At 45.8% G+C, this 24163-nt stretch overlaps 2 protein-coding genes across 2 annotated transcripts in view; both read left to right on the top strand.

The window, feature by feature from the left end:
• The window catches only part of RPLP2 (ribosomal protein lateral stalk subunit P2), a 118004-nt gene that overhangs the window by 55296 nt on the left and 38545 nt on the right, over positions 1–24163 (top strand). The window lies entirely within an intron of this gene.
• Positions 1–24163, top strand: part of CRACR2B (calcium release activated channel regulator 2B) — a 38661-nt gene that overhangs the window by 11009 nt on the left and 3489 nt on the right. The window contains exons 2-16 of the mRNA XM_057371442.1: positions 1745–2000; positions 3441–3552; positions 6144–6315; positions 8394–8540; positions 8839–8929; positions 9065–9157; positions 11978–12165; positions 12803–12874; positions 13302–13356; positions 16607–16686; positions 18934–19228; positions 19409–19550; positions 19790–19871; positions 22345–22459; positions 23885–23992. Of these exons, the coding sequence (XP_057227425.1) occupies positions 1745–2000; positions 3441–3552; positions 6144–6315; positions 8394–8540; positions 8839–8929; positions 9065–9157; positions 11978–12165; positions 12803–12874; positions 13302–13356; positions 16607–16686; positions 18934–19228; positions 19409–19550; positions 19790–19871; positions 22345–22459; positions 23885–23992 (2008 nt within the window). The remainder of the gene's footprint in view (positions 1–1744; positions 2001–3440; positions 3553–6143; positions 6316–8393; positions 8541–8838; positions 8930–9064; positions 9158–11977; positions 12166–12802; positions 12875–13301; positions 13357–16606; positions 16687–18933; positions 19229–19408; positions 19551–19789; positions 19872–22344; positions 22460–23884; positions 23993–24163) is intronic.

The raw sequence follows: 24163 nt of genomic DNA, 5'->3' as shown, positions 1-24163 counted from the left end.
TTTCTTTCTTCTCCTATGTTTCCCAAAGCTTGGGTCCAACTCTGTCTATTGCTTGCCAGGGATGTTTACTTGACTCAAAATGTAATAATAGTACCCATTTATAGGTAGTCTTCTGGAGAATTTAGTGTCACTTGAGCAGGTATTTATTTGAAACAGAGGTGCCCTGGAAAAACACTGATTTGAAAGGGGGAATGAAGCGTTCAGCTTGTTCTGTGAAGCAGAACCACCCTCTGGCTCGCAAACCAGCAGTAATAAACAGAGTCAAATAGCGTGGGGCATAATTGCCTTCTCCTTTTGTGTCAGCTTCATATCATTCTCACATGTGACATTCTTGCTGGCCATCATGGTCTTTATCCTCCCATTGTACCAAGAGTGCAAACAGAATTAGTTTGTTTGTTATCGTGGCATCTATACCTGGCTTTTAATTTCTTGTAGGTTAAAAAAACCCAACCAACCCAACCCTCAAGCCCTCTTTGTCCAGCACTGTTTAAATCTGCTCTCAGCCTGCTTGCACAGCTCACTTCTGCCCTGCAATGCAGAAAACAGGTCTGTAGAAGGAGAAATCTAAAGCAATCAGTGCAACAWGGCTTCAAAAATGTGGTGGTGTTGTTGCTGAAGAGAAGCTGTCTGGACAAGCAGTCTGATTCCATGAGACTGGTAAGTTGGAAGGTGGCTTGGTGTAGGGATGCATTGCAGGCATTTGTACAGTCACAGTGTTCAGATTAAATGGGTGCTCCCATTCCTTTTTGCTTTTAGGTACTTGAAACTGATGGGAAATATTTGTTTTGGCCGCTGAAATGTCTCCATAGTTTTGTGGTTTCCTTCCTATAAATGTGAATATTGCWGATTAAAATTCTGTTTGGCAGCTCAAGAGTTCTCAAAACAGAGGCTTGAAGGCAAGGGGTCAGGAGTGCCCGGCTTATTAAATTTTTCCCAGTACAGGAATTGTCTGACCTTTCCCTGTACTGTAGCAACATAGAAAAAAAAGATGGAACTACTATTTGGAAAGCGTTAACAAGARAATGTCAGAGGTGGATGGCCAGAGAGAGGACCTGCCTGGGAGAGGACTGGGAGAGACATTTCTTCTCTTTCTTCTGTTGCTTGCACAGATCTTCCTCTTGTCTGCTCTTGTCCTGCTCTGGGTTCTTGCAGTTTTAATGCAGGTTTGGTGTCCAAAGGTGGAGCCAAAAAGAAACAAAAGGAGGAAAAGTACATGTTATTGCCAGAGGAACCAAGACCAGCGAGAAGCAGCTCACAGTGTTTGAGCCCAGTTTCAGCTGATGTGGRGCATCACTGTGCTCCCACGCACATTTACCTATGTGCTTTAGTATCCTCACCCTCTTGTCTCTGCTGAAACCCTCCCTTGGCCCCTGGCTTTCCCTACAAAGAACTCGGGCCGCACTGAAGGTCTGAGGCAGAGGAGGAGGAGAGGTGGCAACAGAGCCTCCCTGCTGGGTGCGGGGTCTGGGGCCGTCAGAGGGTGGAGGGTTCATGGCTGTGTGAAAGGCTCAGTTCCACCCGTGTTGTGTACAGGGTGTACCTCAATGGGGGTGGCAAACTCCCTTTCCCCCTCTGCTCTCTTCATGGAATATTTTGGGTTGGAAGGGACTTTTAGAGGTTGTCTAGTCCAGATATGGATGCTGAGTGTTGTTCTTTCRAACATCAAGGCATTTAACTATATTGTGTATGGGTTGGAAAGGGAGGGTCATGTTTGACAGTGTTTTCTGTGTTTCCTGCCCCACAGTTCTTCTGCTTGGCCCTGCCCTGAGGGAAAAGACTTGGAGAAGATGGAGAACCAGAGTGGAGTGCTCTTGGGATATGTCCACTGGGAAGGAAAAGAGGAAGGGGGTGAGGAGGATGGAGTGACTCCTCGTGTTTCTCCTCCCAGCCAAATGAGCAGACTGGAAGATGTGCAGGTGGAGATGCTTGAGAAGGCAAGGGAGCTCTTCCAGCTGTGTGACAAGGATGAGAAGGGTTTTATTACCAAGGTGGACATGCAGGTGAGGGAAAAAAAATCTTCCTCCATCCTGGGAGGATCTGTAAAGTCATTGGTCAACAGGGAGACAAAATGGCATGTCTTCACACTTGATGATGAGGTCTGCATGTGGCCTCTGTCTCATTCAGATTTCTGGGAACCAAACTCTGGCACAGCCAACTCATAGGAACTAAAACTCCCAGGAGGATCTTGTACCTCCAGGGAATTCCTGAGACAAGTGGGACTGCAATTCCAAGTTTTTAAGGAATGCATTAAAAAAAAAAAAGTAATTGACAGTTCTTACAAACATCAAGCATGCAATGGATGGGAAATATGGAAGGAAAAAGTTCTTTGGTTTAATTAAAAAAAAAAAAACCAAAAAAACACAGCCCTCCAAAAACCCCACACAATGAACAGTCTATCAACCTCTCAACAAAAAAAAGTTGAGACAAAAAATTATACAGGTCATAGCTAAAGTAGACCTGAACTATAACTTTGCTCTATAATGTGTTGATTTCTGTTAAAAAAAGTATTTGTTAACGAAATACCTGTAGTTCTTAGTGAGTTTTGTTTTAAAGGTTTATCAGGAACRTTACATGTGGATTATTTTCCTTCTGCCCTATCTCTCCCTATGTCTGTAAATAACATTTGTCAGGTTCATACTGATTTAAATATTGACTCACTTTGCTTTGGGTTGTGTGATGCCTAATTTTTATAGTTATTTATATAAATTTTTGTTAAGCTTTTATGTAAAGCTGCACATTTAACAGAAGTTATGAGGTTTTAGCCTACACCTCTTCAAAATTTGTTTCTTGGGGTGTCCCTYTACTCTAGGTGCTCTGCGCAGGTATTATGAAGGGGAGTTGCTCTGCTCCTTGTCCATGCTGTGGGAATAGTGATACAGTCCCAGCAGGCAGAAGGTGACAGAGGAAAGCTACCTCGCTGTTATGGACTGAACATTTCCTTTAGGATCTGCAAGACTTCCTGTAAAAGCTTGGAACTGAATCCAGATACCCATAARCCTGACCTCCCTCCCTGATCAAAGAGGTGCAGCTGGTACCTGACGTGCCCAGAGAGAGCTCTCTTGGGAGCAGCAGTGGTCACAGGAAGCTGCCAATGCCACCTTTGAGTAGAAGTGGAGGGAGGCAGGCAGTCAACTAGAGACAGTGGTTCTGTAGTGCAGGAGCACTCTGTAGTGCAGGTTGAGCTTTCTCCAAACAAAATAACCTGAAATTCCCTCTCTGCATCCTGGTTGAATCATCCAATAATGGAAAGAGTCACCATATCAATGGCTCCAGACAGGTGATCGTGTCATCACTCAGCTGTACTGGCAGACTGTCAGATTGTGGGCARGATGCAGTGCTGAAAGGGCACATTGCTGTGAGCCGGAGCTGAGGATGGCAGGGACAGTCACAAGGAAGACTTGAGTCATGCCTCAAGTTTGTTTGTTCTTTTGTCTTTGCAGCGGCTCCAGAGTGAACTCCCCCTAACCCCTGAGCAGCTGGAGACTGTTTTTGACAGCTTGGAGCAGAATAATAAAGGATACCTGACACCTGTGGAGTTCAGCATGGGTCTAGGTAAGGGCTGAACCGAGGCAGAGGAAGGAAAAAGCCCACCCATGACAGGATAGCTTTTGTTGGTAATAGAGAAAGTACAGTGGTTCAGCTGAAGCTGCTCCAGCTATGCAGGACAATGCCCCAGGCTCATGTGAGCGTCACTGGAGAAGGTGGGTGTGTATCCCWGTCCTCGAGGCTTTGTGCTGCCTTCTTCCACAACTGTTTCCTGCCTACCTGGAGGAGCCAGCCACAGAACATCTGCTGCCGGAGAAGGTACAATCTGCAAACTGTGTCTGGCTATCTGATGTGCAGTTGTTTGTCTGCATGAAAATGTGCCTTTGGGCAGCTGTCTMCAGCTGGTACCACTGCAGCTCAAGGGCTTTAGTAGGAGTCCTGCTAGTAGGCTAGAACACTGGCAAATGAGCCTTTGCCTTCTTTCTGCTGTCTTTTCCAAACACTAGGAAAATGCTAATCCTTGCCCAGAGTCCTCACTCAGCAGCACAGGTTCTCAGCTGCCTTAGCTGGTTGTATGCTTTCAGAAATTCTGTACCTGTCAGCACCTTCCTTGGACATGCACAGCTGTTCAGAGGGTCAGGTCAAAGCAAGTGAACACAGGTGGTGCAGGGCTTTCAGAAGTGATGGAAGAGCCTCCTGAATTTTGCTGTCCTGATTGCTCAGACTGTTTGCTCCTGTCTTTTTCACAACTTAGGAGGGAGAGCTTTTAATGCTGCAGTTTGGATGATCTGTGAGAACATGGTGAGAGGAGAAKTTGCAGAGATTTCCTCTGAATAAACCCTGAAAGCTGTGTTTTAGGCYAGCCTATTCAGGGACTGTTTTAACCCACTGAGTGTCTGCTCCTGTCCCTGCCCTGTGCCTCTGTCCTTGTTGGGAGTTCCACTGCTTTTGSCAGAAACAAGAGTCCTCTCAGGAATGTAGACTTTCCAGTCCAGCACTGTGTAGCAGGTGAATGGGCACCATTTGGGCACCTTGGCATCCACAATGCCCTGTGTGTTATGACTTGGTTATTCCCAAATCTTGTTGTATGATGCATTTGTCCCAGAGCCACAGTCTCAGATGGACATCATGAGGGCATCTGCCTCAGTGCCATTGCTGGAAGAGGTAGACAAGCTTACTCTTTGTGTCAGGTACCACCCTGTGTTAGCAGCCTGGTTCCATGGCACTTGCTCTAGTCTAGGCAAAACATTAAATTTCTTCATTTCTTTTCTTTGTGGTCATTCTTTTTGTCTGGTATAATCAAAATCCTTTTCAGACTTTGTCCTAACTCAAGAGTCTGGCCTGGCTGTCTTTCTTATGGCTTATACAGGGGTGAATCGAGGGAAGCAGTTCAAGCTGCAATCAAGTCTGCTTCTTGATTGAAGGGGCTGAGAGGGCTCCTTGCTTCTTCTAGGATGTCAAAACAATCTTCAGATMATTCTCTACCTCAATTTTCCCAACTGTAAAAGAGAGATAATGAGACAGAGTGAGTCTTTCTCAAAAGCAGACATTAAAAGTGCCTAATCTAACTCCTTCTCCTTAATTAATTGTCTGATCATCACTCTTTAACTAAGTAGGGCCTGTATCTCCACACTGCAAGTTTTTTTACGGCACATTTTAAGAGTGGGAGAGAAGCAGCTAAATTCTGGATATATGGAGCTAAAAAGAGGTAGAGCTGGGTCCTTTGAAGTATAATAGTGGTGGATATTTTTCCCCTTAGAGTAGCTTCTTGTTCTCATCTGTGCTCTGTGAACACAGACTTTGTGTAACCTTATGTAACCTTGACTCCTCGTTTGGTAGCTGGGATGTCATTTCTGCCTTTGGAACCAAGCAGATATATTTTGGAAAGGAAGAGTATCTGCTGCTGAAGGCCTGACTTCTGTATACAGATGAGGGCCTGTGCTTTGGATAGGATTGCTTGATTTGTTTCTTTGAGAAGGATTTGTTCCCAGCACCAGTGTTTGTCACATGCCTTGCATAGCAGGAGGTTCTCGTGGCATTAGTATCTCAGCATGAAACGGAATCCAGAGAGCTGGAAGCCATCCGTCCGTGGGATGGGGCAGGAGGAGGTGCTTGGAGGGCCACTCATTCTGTTCTACACAGTCCTAGCAAGAGGCTGTCCTTGTTGCGTAGCGCTTGACCAGAACAGATGTAGCACATGAGGAGGGAGGGCTAATGAGCCCCTCCTCTCCTGTTTTTAAGCTGAGGAACTGCACCATGGTACTATTCGGGGCTGGGCACGCAGTCCCAGAGAGAGCTTGTGGGATCGCTGGCGACTGAACCCACAGCGCCGCTCTGTGGGAGTGAAGGGACCTCATGCCACATGCTTTCCGTGCCTGAGTCCGAGGCCGTGGGTGGTTGCTGTCTGCACACAGATGGGAGCAGAGCCCTGGCAGCCTGCTGCTAGGCTGGGAGCCAGTCCCAGCACCGTGGAAYGGACACTGACATCACTCAGGACGTCAGAACGGAGGCTCTTCACTGACCAGGAGCTGTATCCTACACCAGCAGCATGCAGGAGGSTTCTCGTGGAGCTCTGTCAGGCTGCCATGTAGATAGCAGCTCATTAAATGACATCCACTTTGACTTTCTTTATTCTTCTTCTCTTCTACTTCCACCAGGAAAGYTAATAGGAATTGAATTGTGTCAAGGGGCTGGGAGAATGGATCACTCCAGACATGAGGAGACCTTTGAGTCAGGCTGGTCAGATGACTTGGACCCAGCAGATGATGATGAAGAGAAACGATTCTGTTCCATGATGGAGCAGCTCGGAGCAGCCCATTTGTTTGAAGAGTAAGTAGAGGAGTCGCATGGCATTGCTTCTACCCTGTTTTGATCTTGCAGTACCAAAATTTCAAAGTATCAGAAAAGACCAAAGAGGTGAACCGAGCTGCTTGTTCTCTGGAGCACTTCTTGGGCTTTCTGTACTGCTGCCTTTAGTTTTCATATGCTTGATAGCAAATGCAGTGCGGTCTGAGTTTTCTCATCCGTTACCAATTAATTTTAGCTCAGTGTTTTTCACAGTTTCCCAAATTTGAGTTCATAACACAGCTGTAAAATGGAACAGCTGGTGGCATGCAAGTCCAGCACAGGCAGCAAATGAAAAGRAGCATGTGAGGGTTAGACGAGGTAAGGAGGAGGAGTGTGCTCTCTGTTCAAAAACAGTGTGTGACTGTTCACACATTTTCAGACAATCAGTTCCAAGACTCTGTGTGGAGACTCTTGCATGTAGCCTCAGTAGAGTCTGCTGGCCCCAGTGCCATCCAGCCTTTTTTTTAGGCTTTCCAGCACGACGCATTATGCATAACTGTTTCTTACTGATGCACACCTAGAGGACCTGGGGTGCCCTACTGCATCCCTGGCTGTCCTTTCCTTCAGGCATTGTAGTTCAACAGTGTTGTCAGTTTGCAGGGAGCACTCCAGGTTAGGGAAGGAAATGGACAGGGGAGACAGAAGATGAGAGTGACAGAGYTTGCTGCTTTCCAAGCTGCATCTGTCATGAAACAGATTTTTTTCCTTATTTCATTGTGATGCAAAGCACCTGCATGTTTTTAATGCTAAACAACTTCTGTCTGGAAAAAGTTCTGGAAAGCTGTTTTGCTTCAAACAAAGGGATGACACTGTGAAGGGCCATATTACTGTTCTGGGAAAACAGTCTCTACTGTTTATAAGTCTSCTTTGAGAAGTAGAACTCTTAAAGAGGAATTATGCTGTGCTTCATTTTGACCACTTGCAGTTTTATGTAATGAGTTCAGTAGCTTCATGTCATGTCTTTGTGCCAAACCAGCTGTTGTAAAGCAGTATTGTCAAACAGAAGCTAGTTGGGGTGAAAGCAGGMATCTGAAATATTTTTACTGTTTTCTCTGGAAAGAAATGGTTTYGTTTACTAACAGGACTCAATATGTTCTTTTATCTAAAATGTGAAGTTTTGATGAAGTGCTGTAATTTTTTATCTTGGGACAGATAAAGAAGGCTGTCATGCAATACTGGCAGAGGAAATCCAAAGCTTTTTACTTAGTTTGTCTTGTTTGTGTTTTCCCAAAGAATACTAAGAGAGAYGAATACATAGACAAAGAATAATACATATTTGGATACTGACTATAGGTATAATTATTCCGTATCTTTCAAGTCAGTTTCTCCAAAGTGTTTTGTGAATTAAAAAAAAAACAAAACCAAAAAACAAAAACAACAATTAAAAAGCTCTCCCCTGAAAAGCAACATGAAGTGATGTCTGCAGCTTATAAGATACTTTGGGAATGCATAAATTTGTAAATGAATGYAAATGAATTAAATCTCAAAACTGTAATCATTATTGCAGGTTCAGAAAAAGACGTCTTTGGTTTTCCAGGGCTTCCTCCATTGTTATCCTGATGCAACACTTGAACAAACTTGCATCTTTGTTTGTGCCTTGGTTTCCAAATCTGTAAAAAAATAAGGAGGACAGTAGCAGCCACCAGTACAGTCCTAGTGTAAGAAAAACACCTAAGTGATGTGTGCTAAAAACCCTGTGYTGTAACAGTTTGACTGTAACACACAGCACATTTGCTGAATATTCATTTCTTCAAGTCTTCATGTAGACACCAATTGTGTTATCGATGAATGCTTGGAAAAACAATCATTCCATGTTTGCTTCCTAGATTATTTTTCTTTTCTTCTTTCAGATGACTTCCTTTATTTTGACCTCACAATAGATCCCACTCCACATGCATGCTCTGTCACTGTCCAGCTTCCCTCTTTGCGGTAATGGTGTGACAGAGATGATCACAGGAGAATGGCAGCTTCTCCTGAGTGCATGTTGGAGTTGGAATAACAGTCCATAAGATGACACAGTAACTCTTTTGCTTTCCTTCTCTCTTGTATGCTTGTTCCAGCCCACATGAGATTCGGGAGCTCTGGGCTCGCCTACGAAAGGAGCGTCCAGAGCTCTTGTCCAATTTTGAAGAGTTTCTGTTGCGTGTTTCATCATACATAAGGGAGGTGAATCATGAGAAGGAGTCGATGGAACAAGCACTGAAGAGGTAAGGAGAACATCATAGCCATCTGCTGCCAGAAGCCAGCTGATGCTTGGATCCTGCCTCACGTTCAAGGAGAGACTGGGTCACAGGATGCACAGATACTACTTGCTGTGGTAAAATGACTCTATCTTGGTCTGATCCCCATGGGTTTGCTTTGCATCAGTGCTCACGCATAACTTTTGGTGCAGTTAAAATCCCACTCAGTGCCACCCAGCTGTTAGTAGGAATCTGTTTCCACCCTCCTCTTTCCTTTCTGTGTTCTCTTTTTCTCTCCTGACCTGCATGYACCTGTCTTTTGTAGGAAGGAGTCAGATCACGATCGAGAAGTTAGATGCCTTTATGAAGAAATGGAACAACAGATCAAAGCAGAAAGAGAGAGGCTGGTCTGCCAGGTACCTTCTCTATCCCTCTTCTGGCTTGAAGGCAACATTTMTTTGGTCTGAAGTAGAGGTGGTGGCTTGTCTGGCCAAGGAGCAGCCCTTACTGTGCTGGGTGTTGTGTGCAGCTGTGTATCTTTACCTCTGCAGGAAGCACTGAGGCATGACAGGAGTAACCTGCTCCAGAAGGAGCTGCACAACAAAGAGCAGGAGCTGGAGAAAATCCTCTACTGTCAGAAAAAGGTAACAGGATCCAAACCTCTTTAACAAARCACATTCCCCTCTGCTGTCCTTCTGCTAAGGCTGTTTCTTATGTAAAATGGTGCTCAGCTGCTGAGTGTTGTTCTAGATAAACTGGCTCTAGCTAATGTTGAGATGGTTTGTCMAGTAATGGGTTTGTATTTCTGTGAATGTTTTGTTCATGCATTTTCTTATCTGCTTTGTGTTCTCTTGGCACAATCTTCCTATCAGTTGTACAATACCGGCAAGGAAGATGGGGTAAAAATTTGAAAGTTGTGAGTTTGGAGCCTTTTGCAGTGTGTAAGGAAGACGTGTATGAACGCGAAAGAGACAGATTTCTCTAGTTTTTGTTTTCTTGCTGCTCCAAGATAACCCAGAGTGAGCAGTTCTGTGACATTTAGAAAGATATTGTAGATTTGCATTTGGGTATTTGATGATGATGCACTCATTAATCAGTGGCATAAAAGATCAGTGCACACCCTTTCCTTCAGCCTGCCATCCCAAACATGGACATTTGTATGGGATAGTCCATTCTGGATGTCCTTTTCCTTGGTGTCTGAAGAACTGTGATGTGACCCCACAGAAACAAGTTGTGGCAGGTACCTGCAAGATGCTGGGGACAGGGGRTATCCCAGTTGGATACCCAGCTGTGATGTGGATGAGGCAGCACTTCTCTGAAATCACCAGCTCGTTGTGCAGCAGCTGGAAAAGCCAGCGCAACTGAGGTGCCATCAGGAAGGATACTGAGAATAAGATAGAGAATATATTTCTTTCCTGCTGCCCACATCTTTGATGTGCCTCATTTAGTGTCTGCAGGTCTGGTCTCCTCTAATTGTACTGTGTCCTTCTTGAGTGTGAAGGTAAAGAGAGTTAATATTRTGGAAAAAATGGAAAATTTGCCTTAGGAAGAGAAATCAGGAAAGTTTAGACATGGTTTTGTAGACAAGGGATCTGAGGGAAGATACAAGTGAGCTTTATGAACTTGGGAAAGTGATGGATAAGGTCCATACAAAAGTATTATTCCCCAAGTCCTGCAACAGAAGTGAGGGACACTCAGTGAGACCAATATGAATTTGATCTGGAAGAACACACTTCTTTACACAGAGATTAGTGCTGGACTTTTGGCCGCAGGAAGCAGGCAATATCACAGTTCAGAAATGAATTGGACAAACAAATGGACAATAGGCTTGGAAATATTCATTAGAAGGAGGAGTAGTCAGAGACTTGGCCTCTAACATCCCTGGTCCAGGGACCGTGGATGCTGGGAGTATAAGAGAGGAATGGAGCATAGTTAGGAGCCCAGGCATGCTTTTCCTAGGTAGCATCTCCTCTTGCTGAGGACCAGGGCAGAGCACTTGGGATGCACGGACGCTTTTAACGCTGAGGCTTGTTCTGAGCTATATGGATAATCGGGTCCCCCTTGTGGCCTAAGAYCAGTACTGTGACACTGCTATTCCACAGTATCGCTTTGAAGTACAGACCACAGGTTCGGGAGAGTTACACGTGATGGAGATTTCTTAGGGAGGGTTATGTGTGTTTTATTTAAAACCTGTCCCTTGGCTTATTGAAATATATRAAGGCTGTAAGCAGGGGTTGCTGGTTTTCAGTCTCAGCTCCACTGCTGAGCATATGTAGTCTTGGTGAAATATTCCCCGATGTCCACAGGAAAAGCTGGGTGTGACTTGCCCTTATATCCTCAGCAGCGAGAGAGATGGGGCTTGTGTTTCAAGGAACCTAGGAAAGGTCAGCTCCTTTGATTCCTGCTCCTGACTGTTGTACACATTTGCTGGCAGAGAAGACAGCAGTGAGAAAAAAAAACTTTTTATCTTCTGCCATGGTGTGCTGGTTTATTTTTCCTTTGAGAGGTGGAGAAAGTAGGCTGAGAGCAAAGGCAAGCTGAAGGTGTCAATGTGGAGGCTGTCTCTGCCACCTGCTACCCTGATCAGACCTGATTCCTGGTGCTTCTCTCTGGTTATAAGCGTGGATGCATGCTTTTATTTTGGGCTGTAAGTTCTTAGATGGGTACCAGAGTTTTTGTGTGACAGCAGCTTCAGCAGAGGGTTCTGGTTAGCTGGTGTGGCTGGCTGGATCCCGCAGTGTCAGTGTGATCCTTCTTGGAATGCCTTCCTTGTCATCGGAGATGGGCGGGTTTGGCAGCTGCATCTGCCTGTGACTCTCCCCCAGACTATGCCAGCCATTGGCAAGGAATTGAGTCACTGGCTGAGTACATGACAGCAGGCTTGGATTTCCCAAATCAGGCCTGTTAGTTGTGCTGGGGGCTTGTGCTGCCTAGAATGCATTTAAACATTTCTAGCCCAAGGTGCTGTCTCCAGCAGTAGTAAAGGCTCCCCAACCATTTCACTTTCTAGGTGCAGTGTGAGATACCCCTAGCACTGCAATATATCCTCCTTTCAGCTGCCACGAGCTCAGGAAGCCCCTAAACTGGAGGACATATTTCAACAACTGCACTTGATAAATCCTGACAGACACAGCACTGCTTCCACCCAAAGTTTTCCAGTCCTACTTTGAGCCTCATTTGCACTCTGATTCCTACAATGCCTGACAGCAGCAAGCTCCTCACACTGCCTCAAGCATTTCCTCAGCTGTGCCTAATTGCATTGCTTGGTTCCCCAGTGCTGGCATGATGAGAATTTTTTCCAGTTCACCTTCTCAGGGCCACTGATGGCACTGTAGAKTTAAGCTTTACCCCGTTCTGCATCACTGTTTACATCTGTTTTTTCAGCTTGTTTTTTCAATTGTGATTGTAGCACAAAACCTTCCTCTCTGTGTTTAACCCCTCCTCCTCCTCCTCTCCCATTGCAGCTGGAACACCAGCTACAGTCACTGAACTCAGAGCAGCTGGAGACCCGTGTGCAGAATGAAAGGCTCCGGMACCTGAATGAAAACCTGCTTGAAGAGCTGGAGAAAAGCAAATGGGAGCTRGAAGCAGTGAAGGGGCAACTACAGAAGCTCCAGAAAGAGGCTCAGCTTGAGCAAGAACAGAAGGACAGGTGGGAAAGGGCAGGAAAGGTTGTGTTAGGGCAAAGACACAGAGAGGGAAAGGTGGGYGGGTTGTTAAAGAATAAGTATCCCTAGTTAGGAGCCTTGGTCTCAGTAGAGGATTGCCTGTGTCTTTTTGTGGAAAAGAAGAAACATCCCAAAGGTGTTATTGGCCTAAACAGGGAGTGATGCTGCTACATCTTACCTRCCTTCTATGGGAAATGAATATGTTCTAGAAAATCAGTACAAAAATACAGATGTTCCTCAGCCTACAGGAGGCTTCTCCATGCRTTTTCCAGCTCAGCATCACTTCTGTAATGCTCTCTTTAAAGATCCTCTTCTAACCATTTGTGTTCCCATTTCTGGGTTAAATCTAATAATATGTATTTAAAACACTGGGATGTTTTAGATCCAGATGGAAGTGAGCATYACTCCCATCTCTAGCAGGTGAGGAAGTGGAGAGGATGGGTTGCCTGCTCTCATGTTGGACAGCCATCCCAGTTCCCACAGCAGTGCTGCTTCCTCTGAATTCTCCTAGCATAGGGCAGGCCCTTATCTTTGAGAATACATGAGAGCCAGTGAGAGAAGGATATCTGCATTTTCTCTCCCACTAATTTATTTCTCCTTTTTAAAATACCTTTTGACCAGGGATGTGTTTAGAGTCTCCAAAAACATGCAGAARGAGAAACAAAGCCTTCTTCGGCAGCTGGAACTCCTCAGGTAAGAAYTGGTAGAAGCTGGAGGGAAGTGCTGAGCTCTTATGCCTGTTAGGGGCTGAGGATTTAGCACTGTGCTCATTTCTCCAGTGGAAAGCTACAGGATTGTATTCAAGCAGTGTTTAGACTCTGCTTGTTTTTCTAGGTCCAGACAGAGTTGTGCGATTTGGCCAGCTCTGGCACATTACAGACTCTGTTATTTCAYGAGGTAATCCCTCCTCTGGAGGAATTTAGTCTTTCCTGCTGGCTAAGGCAATCTTGTAGGGCACATTTCATCAAYTGGGATACATGGAAATCCCAACATGTTTGGCCATAAACTTCTTTATCTCTGTTCCCATGCTATCTTTCTGTTCTCACTTTCAAATGTAGGTTTTTACTTCATTTTTGACAAGCATCTCATTGTGTCTTTCCTGTGTCTTCCTTTGGAGCAGAGAAATGAACAAGAAACTTCGAGATGAGCGAGATGCTTTTGAAGCCAAGAAGCTGGTTAGTCTAAGAAAGAAAACCTTAATTCCCAACCACCCTCCTTTCATATGCTGCTGTTGCTGTCACCACTCGGGGGCCTGTCACTTCCACGGGGGACAATGACAAGAGTTCACAGGGCCTGGTGTTGTGCTTTATACAGACTTTGCAGCACCTCTGTGTCTGTGCTGAAGGCAAGCTCTGCTGTTTGCTGCTGCCAGCTGCCCGGGTTTAACCCAAGGCACGTTGGCTGGGACTGTCACACAGCCCTGTGCAGGGCTGCAGTGGGTGCTGCCTGCTGCACATAGAGGGTCTGTGCCTTGTGACAGGCACCAGGCACATGCAAGGAGGGGAGAGAAGCTGGATGCATCCCTGGAACAGGGTGGTGAGGAAGAAGATGGATTCCCAGATGTTCTGCTGACTGACTGGGCACGGAGTGGCGCAGGAAGGTTTTGGAGTTTTTCTGACACCTCTGAGTTTGTAGTGGTTGTTTTCAGATATTCCTCTCGGGCAGCTTCCCATTCCTGTGAACTCTGCTGGGTGCAGCAGTGAACTTTCTGTCAGAGAACTAGGAGAAAGCAGGGTCTTTGTCATCTGGAACTGTCAATCTCTGGCCTTTTTCAGTCACCAAGAAGATAAGCACAGATATGTGGTCTATTTTAAATTCTTATTATTTTTTCATTAAGAAGTTTTTGTGTTCCCAAATGTCACTGGCACGGCTGCTCTGTCCTCTTGGACCCATCCCTGCCACCATGCCTTTGCCTGCTCTGCCACCATGAAGATCTGCAAGTAGGTGACTTGCAGGGAGGACAGGCTGCGAGAGCCTTTCTGACTGCTGTGGAAAGAAACAYGGGGATCGTGCCCACACAGGAGATGAAATGCCCTGCTCTATCCAGAAGCTGGAGTTTTCCAGGTGGAGAGCTATATAAAATAATGTCAGTAACAATTTTGGATAGAGGTGAGGTGCATGTGTTTCTGAAATCTGGAAGATTTTTCTTTCTTCAATCTTAATTTCTAAAGCTGCTAAGTTTGTATATACACCAGAGCTTTTTTCTCCCTCTTGGAAAAGCCATAAACACAGTCACTCTGCAGCAGAGTCCAGTGCGAGCAGGCAAAGAAAATGGTTTCTTCTCTTCTTTCCATGTGTTCTGCTTCAGCTTGTGGGCTCCTATGGGTGGGCGGGTGGCCTGTGGAGACCACAGCTCAGGTATGTACCTCTGTGTGTGCAAAGCTCATCTGCTTCTCCTCTATCCCCTTCCCCTGTTCCCCAAGACCTGCTGCTGCAGGTGGACCCAAGAGAGACCCTAGCAGAGAGAGTCATAGCACAGAGGAGCTGCTTTCTYCCTTCTCCTGTTCTGGCAGTGGGGAATGAGGCTCAGGGTGAACTCCTCCTACCACCATTGCTCGTCTGGTGAGCCTGTGTCATGCTGGGCAGTCTGTACTGRAGTAAGGTTTTTTCTTTTGGCCACTCTCAATTCAGTGTGCAGGAAAGCAGGRTTCCAAGGGCTTGCAGAGATGCTGCTATCATCATTATACCTGCAGAAGATCTGCTCTCCAGCCTGTCTCACAGTAAGGGGGAGAGAAAAGGGAGAGAAAATGGCAATACTTCCTGCAGAAGCAAAAAGGGGACTCCAGCCTTCTAATGGGGATCCCTAGTGTGTGACACACTCTCTACAGTGACTATCAGTGCTTTTACAGGCTAAAAAGAAACCCAAGGCCTTAATGCCCTCTGTTAGTGCTGAGAAGAGTTATTTCCATGGAATGAAGGTGTGGTGAACAGAGGTTCTTTCATAGCAAAGATTTTGAAGTGGTTGGAAGGAGGAGTTGGGCTGTATGTGGCTGAGTCATTCTCCTTTGCTCTTCTCAGTTCCCAGCTTAATACCTTGCTCTTCATAAGAGCTTCTGGCCTTGCCAGGGTGGACAGASCCCAGCCTCACCGCACTGTGGGCACTTTCTTGTCCCAGGCAAGAGAGGCTGGGTCACAGATAGTGATATTTGGCTATTTCTGCCTATGTGCGAATGACTGATGAGTATTTTGAGGACCCAGGGGTTGCAGGTTCAATTTCATGCCCATGACCCATCTGGCTGTGAAGTTATGCTAGCATGCTTTTGTTGACAGAGCAAATTTMATGTCTGCTCATCATGAAGAGTGTTTTGGTACTTTGACTACATTTGACATGTATTTTTATTTCACTGGTAAACCAGAATCTTTCCCATTCAAAATGCTTGTACATGTGTTGTTGTGGAATCCTTGTCATTGTGTGTTACACAGCTGTGATGTTGCATCTGTCCCTTTATCATCCTGGTGAAAAGCCAAATGTTACACAATCCTGACAGGCCAATAAAGCATGGCAGAACCAATGGCAAAACATGCCCCACTGTTCCTTTCTTACCCAAGTACGTGCTCCACAGGCTGATCACTCTCCAGGTAAGGTGGTGCCGTAGCAGATTGTGTGGGAGTCCTGCTCCACGGGTKACTTGAAGGTTGCTCCAGTGGCCTGTAACACAATTTGCTTCTTTCTGTGTGGCTGAATGGTGCCCTTGAGTGAACCTGCTCAAACACTGGAAACTTCCTCTTCTGTCCCTGCTGGAGAACTACYGGTTGCCTGTACTACAGCCTGGCTGTGTTGACTGGACTGTTGCTATGCACTTGCAGATCATTTGCCTTGGAAGATTTGTGCTCCATAATTGTGAGCCTCTCAGTGCTGGATTGTTTCTGTAGCTGGAGATTCTCYTGAACTGTAGTTTTATATGTAAAAAATGTTTTGTTCTTTCCCTGCAAAGTTCCTAGTTCCTGTGGAGTCCAGAGTGTCTCCTTTTGTTGGACTGCATAGCAGTAAAGGTGTTCTGGGAGCTCTGACCAATAGAACAGTTTATTTTTGTTTGTTTGTTTGTTTGTTTGTTTTTTAAAATAAGCTTTCAAATAAGGGTTATTGAAGAAATAACCTTCATAGTTCTCCAGGCTGTGCAAAGTAAGAAGGAAGGCCTGTCCAGAGCTGCCTGCAGGTGTTTGGTCAGTTCCACTTTTTGGTGGATTTTAAAGTGAAGGAGAAAGCAACAACAGTGATGGCTTCTTGTAAGAATTAAATCATCTGAACTGTGAAAAGCAAGCCCTATGCTCACGTCTTTGAGCCTTGCAGTGAGGCACTACCACTGCGTGGTGTGGGGCTGCCAGAGCTCCAGCCTTGCCTCCCTGAAGCACTCTGCAGAGGTGGGGAGTGGCTGAACTGGGGCTGTAATCACATTCTTCATTCCTTCTCTTTTCAACTTCCAGGTGCCTCAGAACAAAAAGCCCCTGTTGAAGAAAGGGTCAGTGCTAGGCAGTTGCCTGCTGGAGGACAAGCCTGTCAAACGGTTAGATGGGTGTCTGTGTTRTGTCCATGGTGTCAGTCTGTGCCCRCTGCAGCACCCTGTCACTCCAGCTGTGTCCGTGTGTGGTTCTCCCACCCTGGTGCTGGCTGCTATTGAGARCATGGTGGGGTGCAGCTTTCCTGTRGCTCTAGCTGTCTCTTGGCATCAGGTTGTGTTGGCTCAGCATGAAGCTGGGGACACGGTTCACTATTTTCCACAGAGAGGTGGCCCTGCTGCTGCTTCTTCCTGCAGCAATGGGGCAGCAAATCCAAATATCACCAGAAGGTTTGGGGCTGTTCCTGGGGTGGGAGTCACAAAGGCTGCCTCTCTCTGAGTCAGACAGCTCTGTTGAAATGACTGGATGAACTCCCAAGTGTGCCAGTTCCTCCTCAGGCGCAAATCCTGTCCACTGGTGCCTCGTGCCAGAGCCCGTATTCCTGGGGCAGGGGAGAGGGCAGCAGTTGCACAAGGGTTGGGTTCTTTCTGGCAGCTGAAAGCCCCGAGGGGAGGGCCTGGCTCCAGGTGGGTTCTTTGTGCCCATCTCCCTCTGCATGTCTGCAGCTGCTCATCTGGCACACCAGCCCTCCCTTCAGCCTCTCACTCTACTTGCAGAATATACAGTGACCTGGCTTAGGGCTGGATCTCACCTGCAGCTGCTGGCCCCAAACAAGTTTTAAAGGCAGCACTCTCTCCTGTTTCTTACCAGGTCTCTGCAGAAGGTTCCATTGCTTCCCAGTTTCTCCTGGTGCCAGTCAGCCATAGATCTAGCTCTGTTTCTTCCAGTTTCAATTCACCCTTAATGCTTGCAATTCTGGTAGTGACACTTAACAATTTAACTCCAGGCTGCTTGGCTCATGGACTGACGGAAAACCACTTGGACTGTGGAGCAGGGCTGATTCTTGAACCCATGGTGGGGGGTTGCTTGGAAAGGYCTGAGGTGGAACTCTTGTGGCGATGTGACTGGCACACATCCTATCCATCAAATCAGATAACCAAGTTCTCCCATATTCCTCCCCYGTTATTTCTTGCAAAGGTCCTTCTAGCTGCTAGTGGCATAAACCCACTGCAAAGGTTTRACAGCTGGAGAAGTCTGCCAATGAAGGTGATGAGAGAAGGGGAGAAGCAGTTGTCAGTCCCATCTCTGTCCCAGTGCTTGAGAAACAMGAAAAAAATCTGTTAGATCTGGGGTGACTTTTCAGGGGTTTGTCCCTTTGCCACCAGTTAAAGAGGCCCCTCACTGTGTGATTTTGCCAGYTCTGGGAGATGGGTGCCATTCCCCAGAGCCTGAGAGTATATGTCCATTTTCAACAGGGAGAAATTCCAACTGGYCTGGCTCTGGGCTGGCATTTGGGGCAGATGCAGGGAGGGCAACCAGGAATATGAACTCCCTTTCATAGCAAGAAAKTGTAGCCATGGCAGCAGGTGAATTTTGCAACCGCAGATGAAGTGTCCTTGCTGGAGTCAGAAAGAAGAATTGTCTTGGTTTCCACACTAATAGCAAGAGAAAAATGTTGCAGAGCGAGGCAGGGGGATGTCTCACCTCTGAAGAGACTGACTTTTGTAAGCTCTGGTTGATCTAATTTCCTTCCAAAYGCRATCTGCTGGCCAGTGAAAGCTATGGAGATATCTGTGGTGGATAAATCCCTTCAGCTTAATTCTGGCTCTTCTCACTCCTTGTCTAGTTCTTTAACCATGGAAAACCAGTGATGCTGCCTTGCTCCTCAGCAATTATTCCAGTAGTTTAAATTGGTTATTAKAGGTGTTCTTTTGAAGATTTTTCCTCCACCTACCACATCAGCTCTACTGACAGTGAGCCAAGTGCATTAGCCTGCTTTTGTGTGGGAGCAATCTGTTACTTCTTTTTACATTGTATTTAGTAACAAAAATATAGGGGAATTGTTGCTGCCTTTAAAAAAAAAAAAAAAAGTTTGCTACTTTTGTATGTTTTGCGTCATTTTTTTTCACTACTGGGGAAAGCGGTAGGCAAAGGATTCTTGAAAAACCCAGAAGGTGGCAATTTTTATTAAAAGTAATGAAATATATGTCAGCACATGTGAGTACAGCACAGCTCAGGTGAGCTGTCTCTCTTTCCCTAAGGGAAGTATGGAGAGTGAATATATAGAATTCCTGCAAGAGCTTCATATGCACTAATTGGATTGCATTGGTTGTTTGGGAATTTGCAACCTCCTTCTTTCCCTATCTCCTCATCCCCTCCCACCCTATCTGTGCTGCCTGTGGGCTGTAATRCAGACAACTGGCCTCTGCGGACCTTCCCTTCACCTTCCCAGTGGATGTGGCAGCRGAAGAACCCAACAGAAAGAACTGTAAATACTTCCCAGGCAATGGGGTGTGGATGAAGACAGGAGGAGGAGGCAGCACAAACTTAGGAGAGAGCAGCAGAGACGAGGACAGATGGSCCTTGGCAGCAGATCCTGAGAGGTTTAAGATGACTTTGAAGGGTGACTCTGACTGCAGAAGAAATGCAGATGGCTTAGATGCTGCTCTGCTGCTTCCTCGAGCGCAGCCTGTTGGCACCGAAACCACGGTGAGTTCACTTACGTGGGGTTATTCCTCAAACACCTGATACCAGGGACTTGAGGGTGTCYGACTCTCTTCCCATCTTACTCCAGCTCCATTGGTTCACAGTGCAGGGGTCCAATGCCTGTATCAATTCACTGCCTTGCAGCTGGCCTTTTCAACACCTCRTCCTTTTTTTCCATTGTAGCTCCAAGCACTGGAACCAGCCAGCTGTTCCCCAGATCGCATCTTTAAAGTGGTGTTTGTAGGGAATTCCGGAGTTGGGAAGAGCTCCTTCATCCACCGYTTCTGCTATGACAGATTCTTGGCTGAGCTCAATGCAACCATTGGTAAGTAATCGGGTGCCTGGCTCACCTGGACAGGAAGGGTGGGAAAGTCAGGCTGGACAAATGTTTTTTTTGCCTGCATTATAGCCCAGCTAGAGGTAAAGATGGTCTCCCTCCCAATGTTGAATCAATCTTATCATTTCCCTCATAAAGAACTGTATTCAACTAAATGGAGTTGGCCTGGCCACTGTAATGGCAAGCTATTCCCTCTCTCTATCTGACCATTGTTACCTTCCCAACAGGTATTGATTATCAGGTGAAGAGTCTAATGGTGGATAACACCCAGGTTGCCTTACAGYTGTGGGATACAGCTGGACAAGAGAGGTAAGCAATTTCTGCCAGGCTCAGTGGAAGAAAGGGAAAGAGTGTATGCAGTTGGTTTCTGTTCCTGGGAAAACTATCAGCTTTAGAAAGACCAGACAGGACACGACAGCTATTGCAGTGCTGAACCTGCAGTAAAGGTCTGTTTCAGAGATTTCTAGAGCTGTGGCTGTGAAGTAGAGCCCAGGGAGATCACTCTGAGGATTTGACAGAAAAGTAGTTTTCCCTATGTCTTGACCTGCATGCTTGGGGCTCCAGGCAGTCTGTCCATAGATAGACGTGGTGGGGTTCAAAACTCCTCTAGCCCTCAAGGCTCTCCTCCTTCAGAGAAAAGCTTCAGGACAGGGCTGCAGAGTAGGACAGAAACTAAGGCTCTGGATAGATGTTCTGTCCTCTGTCCCCAGCTACTCACTAGCACTTGTTATTCAGGGGGTGGAAATGACTTGTTATTCAGGGGGTGGAACCTTTCCAGAGCTGATTCAGCTGAATTTAGCTTGACCTGTGGGGAACGTGATTTGAAGTACCCTGCTGGACTCTATCAATGAGGTTATTCGCCCTTCCACTGTCCCTTTTGCCAACAGACTCATGGAAATGAGATAATCCTTGGTAGAGGGACTGTGCAGCTTTTTTTGCACTGGTTCCTCATTTGAAGGCTTCTAGTTTCAAGAGCATGGGCTATGTCTAGATGTTACCAGCACTGTTCGTGAGGATCAGAGTAGTAGAGGACACAGTGGGCCCTCATCTGATACTAGAGATGAAGGCYCATCACTGCCTCCATGTAAATTACGTTTTATTTAGGATGCAATTCAAAGTTTAAGATGAAAAGCTATTTCAGGGAGACCGTAGGAAACCTCAAGGGAAACCTCAAGGGCCTGACAAAAATAAGTACTGGGTATTTTGAGCTAARTATGTTATGGGGGCAGCCAAGGTCATGGGAATATTCTAATCCYAAACTGTGCCAATGATGCTGTCTGCCTAAGTCAGTTAGACCATGCYGAGCTGGTGGGAATGTACTAAGTAGGAGTATCCATTGAAAAGCAGCTCTCTCTTCTAAAACCAAGCTTCATGTGAAGAAATAATTATTTCTGAGGGGACTCCTGTGGTTATTTTGATGCTGAAACTGAGCAGTAAGGGGGGTTGTTATGACATAAAATGTAACATTTTATTGAGGCCAGATTGCAGTAGAGACCAAATTCAAGATATTGTCCCTGCAGAAGGACCTTTAGCACAGGCTCCTCCAGCACTAGCAGGTCTTAGATGTATGTCCAAAAGAGAGAGCTTGGCTTAGCGCTGATGAAAGTAGGAGACCTGGGAAGAAGCAAAAGCATTTCCTGCTTCTGGAGGAATATTAATTACTTCTAACTGGAGGTGTCAAACTGTAAATATCTGTGCAAGAGAGAGAAGAATCCCCTAAAGCATTCAAGGAAAGCTCCTTGGTGACTTCCCTGGGAACTGGTGCATGCAACCTTTTGACGTTTCATCAAGAGCATCTCACCTGCCTGGCATTTCCAGAGGTGCATCTTGTCTGCCAAGATACAATCTTTGCTTTCTCAGTTGGGTAGGTGCCAGAATGTTGTGTCCTTATTRTAGTGAGAAAGAACAGGCTTCAGGCAATTATCTGAAGAGTTCAGGAGCGTCACAGCTGTAGGTTTTCTTGGCTCATAATGGGTGGTTTGTTATCCAGTGCAGGGCTGAAATACACAGCTCTTCAGTGAGATCTCMGTACTTTTGTTATATTTAATTTCATCTGTTTGCAGTCAGTGTSGTTATATTATGGCTCTGTCACAAAGTGCTYACAGATTTTAAGGTTKGGGTTTRTTGTTTCGGCTTTTTSGTTTGGTTTGKTTTTTTGTTTGTTTGGTTTGCTTTGGTTGAAACTTATTCACAAAATACAAGCCTGTGGTTTTAAATGGTACAGACAAGAAAAAGTAGATGTCTGTCAGGAGTTCTTCCTGGAAATTGYATCTCACTCCTGATTTGTTATGTATAATGGCATTGGTTTATAGATCCARAATTGGAAGCAGACTGTATTGATGCTGAGTTCTTAATTGCTGTTTTGGCAGCATTGGGGCAGACRTTATGCATGCCTAGTTTGTACTGTGCTACAACCTAGACTGCAGATTTTTACCAGTTATAGGGAAAGATCRTGTTTTCTCCATCAGTTTCCCTTTTAATAGGAAATTACCTTTTCCTATCCCACCTAAACAGATTCATCTGCTTCTTTCTTCCTGATCTGTAAAGGTTTTCCTTCTTGCTATCTCAGCACCATGCATTTGGCAAGACTTSTGCTCACCCATGGCTGCCTGGCCTGCCTCAAAGGTGGAAGGATATGACCTGTCACCTGTGTGTAGATACCCCGGGGGACACATCACACAGGGGGGCTGCCAGACAGCCTACGCTAACAGATAATCTCATTCAGTTTCTTCCCATTGGACAGCTGTGGTTTTGAGAGTGCCTTTGGTTTGTTTGGGCTCAGGTTTCGGAGTATTACCAAGCAGTATTTCCGGAAGGCAGATGGGATCCTGGTGATGTACGACATCACAGCCGAGTGCTCCTTCGTGGCAGTGCGGAACTGGATGAGCAGCATCCAGGTGAGAGTGCTCCCTTGCTCCAGACCARCTCCAACAGTCTGTCTGGGAGCAATATATTTCAGTGCCCCAGGAACTCCTATTGAGCTTGTGAAGCTGAATTATGAAAGCAGATGCCTGTGGTGGTCAGTTTGGGACCAGGGGCTTGGTATTGAAGATAACAACCCACTGGTAGCCCATTAAATCAGGAAGAGCTGTTTCTATGGCRGAACATGTGGGACCTGCCTAAACATAAGTGTGTGTTTGTGAGCAGGCCATGTGGACTGGCAACATCTCCTAAACATTGTGCTCAGTTGTGCTCAGGCAGGAAAATCTCCTGGTGTCCAGCCTATGCACAGGAAAGGGARATGAGCCTTTCTATTTCCTTTTTAAAAAATTTGTTTTCATTCTTTTGTTTTCCCTCATCTTTTATTTCCAAATGCTCAGTAAAGGCATACATCTGTGGCTCATATCTGCTTGGGGAGACAAAATACCTCTCTAAGTTGTGTGCAGATGATCAAGAGCTGAAGGGAAATTTTCAAGGGTGGTTTTGTTTTGATTGTGCTGAGTCTCAAAAAAACAAGATCTCAGTGAAATGAGGAAGTATAGGTTGGAGTTTTTAGTATTATTAATTTCTGCAAGCTTGTTGGAGAAACAAACAAACAACCACTTATGTCTTTGGACTCTAAAAGATCATAGGTTAAGATCTTCAAAACTAACCAGCCTYTGAAAATCAAGTTCCTTTCAGGAGGAAGGTTAAACTGAGCACACAAACCACATGAAATCTGTACATTTTAATCTTGCTCTTCTTTTYGTCTCTCCATCTGTGTATTTATTTTGTTTTGAAGCTGTTCAGGTTCTGRATGTGATCCAGGGCACTTGAGTGTGGAAATAACTTTGAGCCCTGTTCTTACTTTGACCATGTTCTAGTTAGTCAGTGGAACTATACAGTTTGACCAGAGGTAAGGGACTCCAGGAATAACAGTTCCTACAGAGACAGTTTACAAGGGTTGAAGGTTGCTTAACTTGCTTGGCCACTGGATTTTCAGCAAGGGATAATTGAGTTTAGGACAGCACATTAGACAGTACTACACACACACATAAATTTTTTTGAGCTTATTAAGAAGCTCTGCCTCACATCAAATTCCCAGCAACCTATAGGGCAAGCTACTTTTCTTTAGACTAATTATTTTCCTGAGAGGCACTTACATCCTGTCTCTCCTYTCTCACCATCCCAGCTGAAAATACCAAACATTTTGAATACATTTCCCTAGTTTAAGCTTCCTTCAATAAGTCCCTGTGCCTATTGAAGGAATGGCCCTTYAATGAGCTAATAGGCCTGATCCTGCTGCCATTGAAAGCCATTTGCTTGAGCTGGAAGGATCTGCTCTGAGTTACTTCCCTCTTACAGCTGGGTCTCTAAGGTTCTTTACTCTGTTTCTCCTGCAGGAAGGTATCGAGGATGGAGCTGTGGTCTTTCTGCTTGGAAATAAATTGGATGCTGTGCAGAGAGAGACCCGGAATGTGCCCAAGGTGGAGGGTGAAAGACTGGCAAAGGTGTGACTCAGGGCTCTCCTGCTTGCCCTGCCCTGCAGCCACCTTCTAGCTGTAAGCAGGGCAGTCAGGCTGGCAGAAAGCCCTTCTTGGAGCCATCTTYCAGTATGGTACCTTTCCTCTCCCTCCCACCCCATTTCTCCAATGTGAATATGTACCAAGGTCCCTCTGATA

Source organism: Malurus melanocephalus, unplaced genomic scaffold (assembly GCF_030028575.1).
Source record: "Malurus melanocephalus ecotype Western Australia unplaced genomic scaffold, MMel_1.1 scaffold_147, whole genome shotgun sequence".
In the NCBI taxonomy this organism is placed as follows: Eukaryota; Metazoa; Chordata; class Aves; order Passeriformes; family Maluridae; genus Malurus; species Malurus melanocephalus.
Note: the sequence above shows the minus strand (reverse complement) of the source record. Positions and strands in the feature narration are given on the sequence as shown.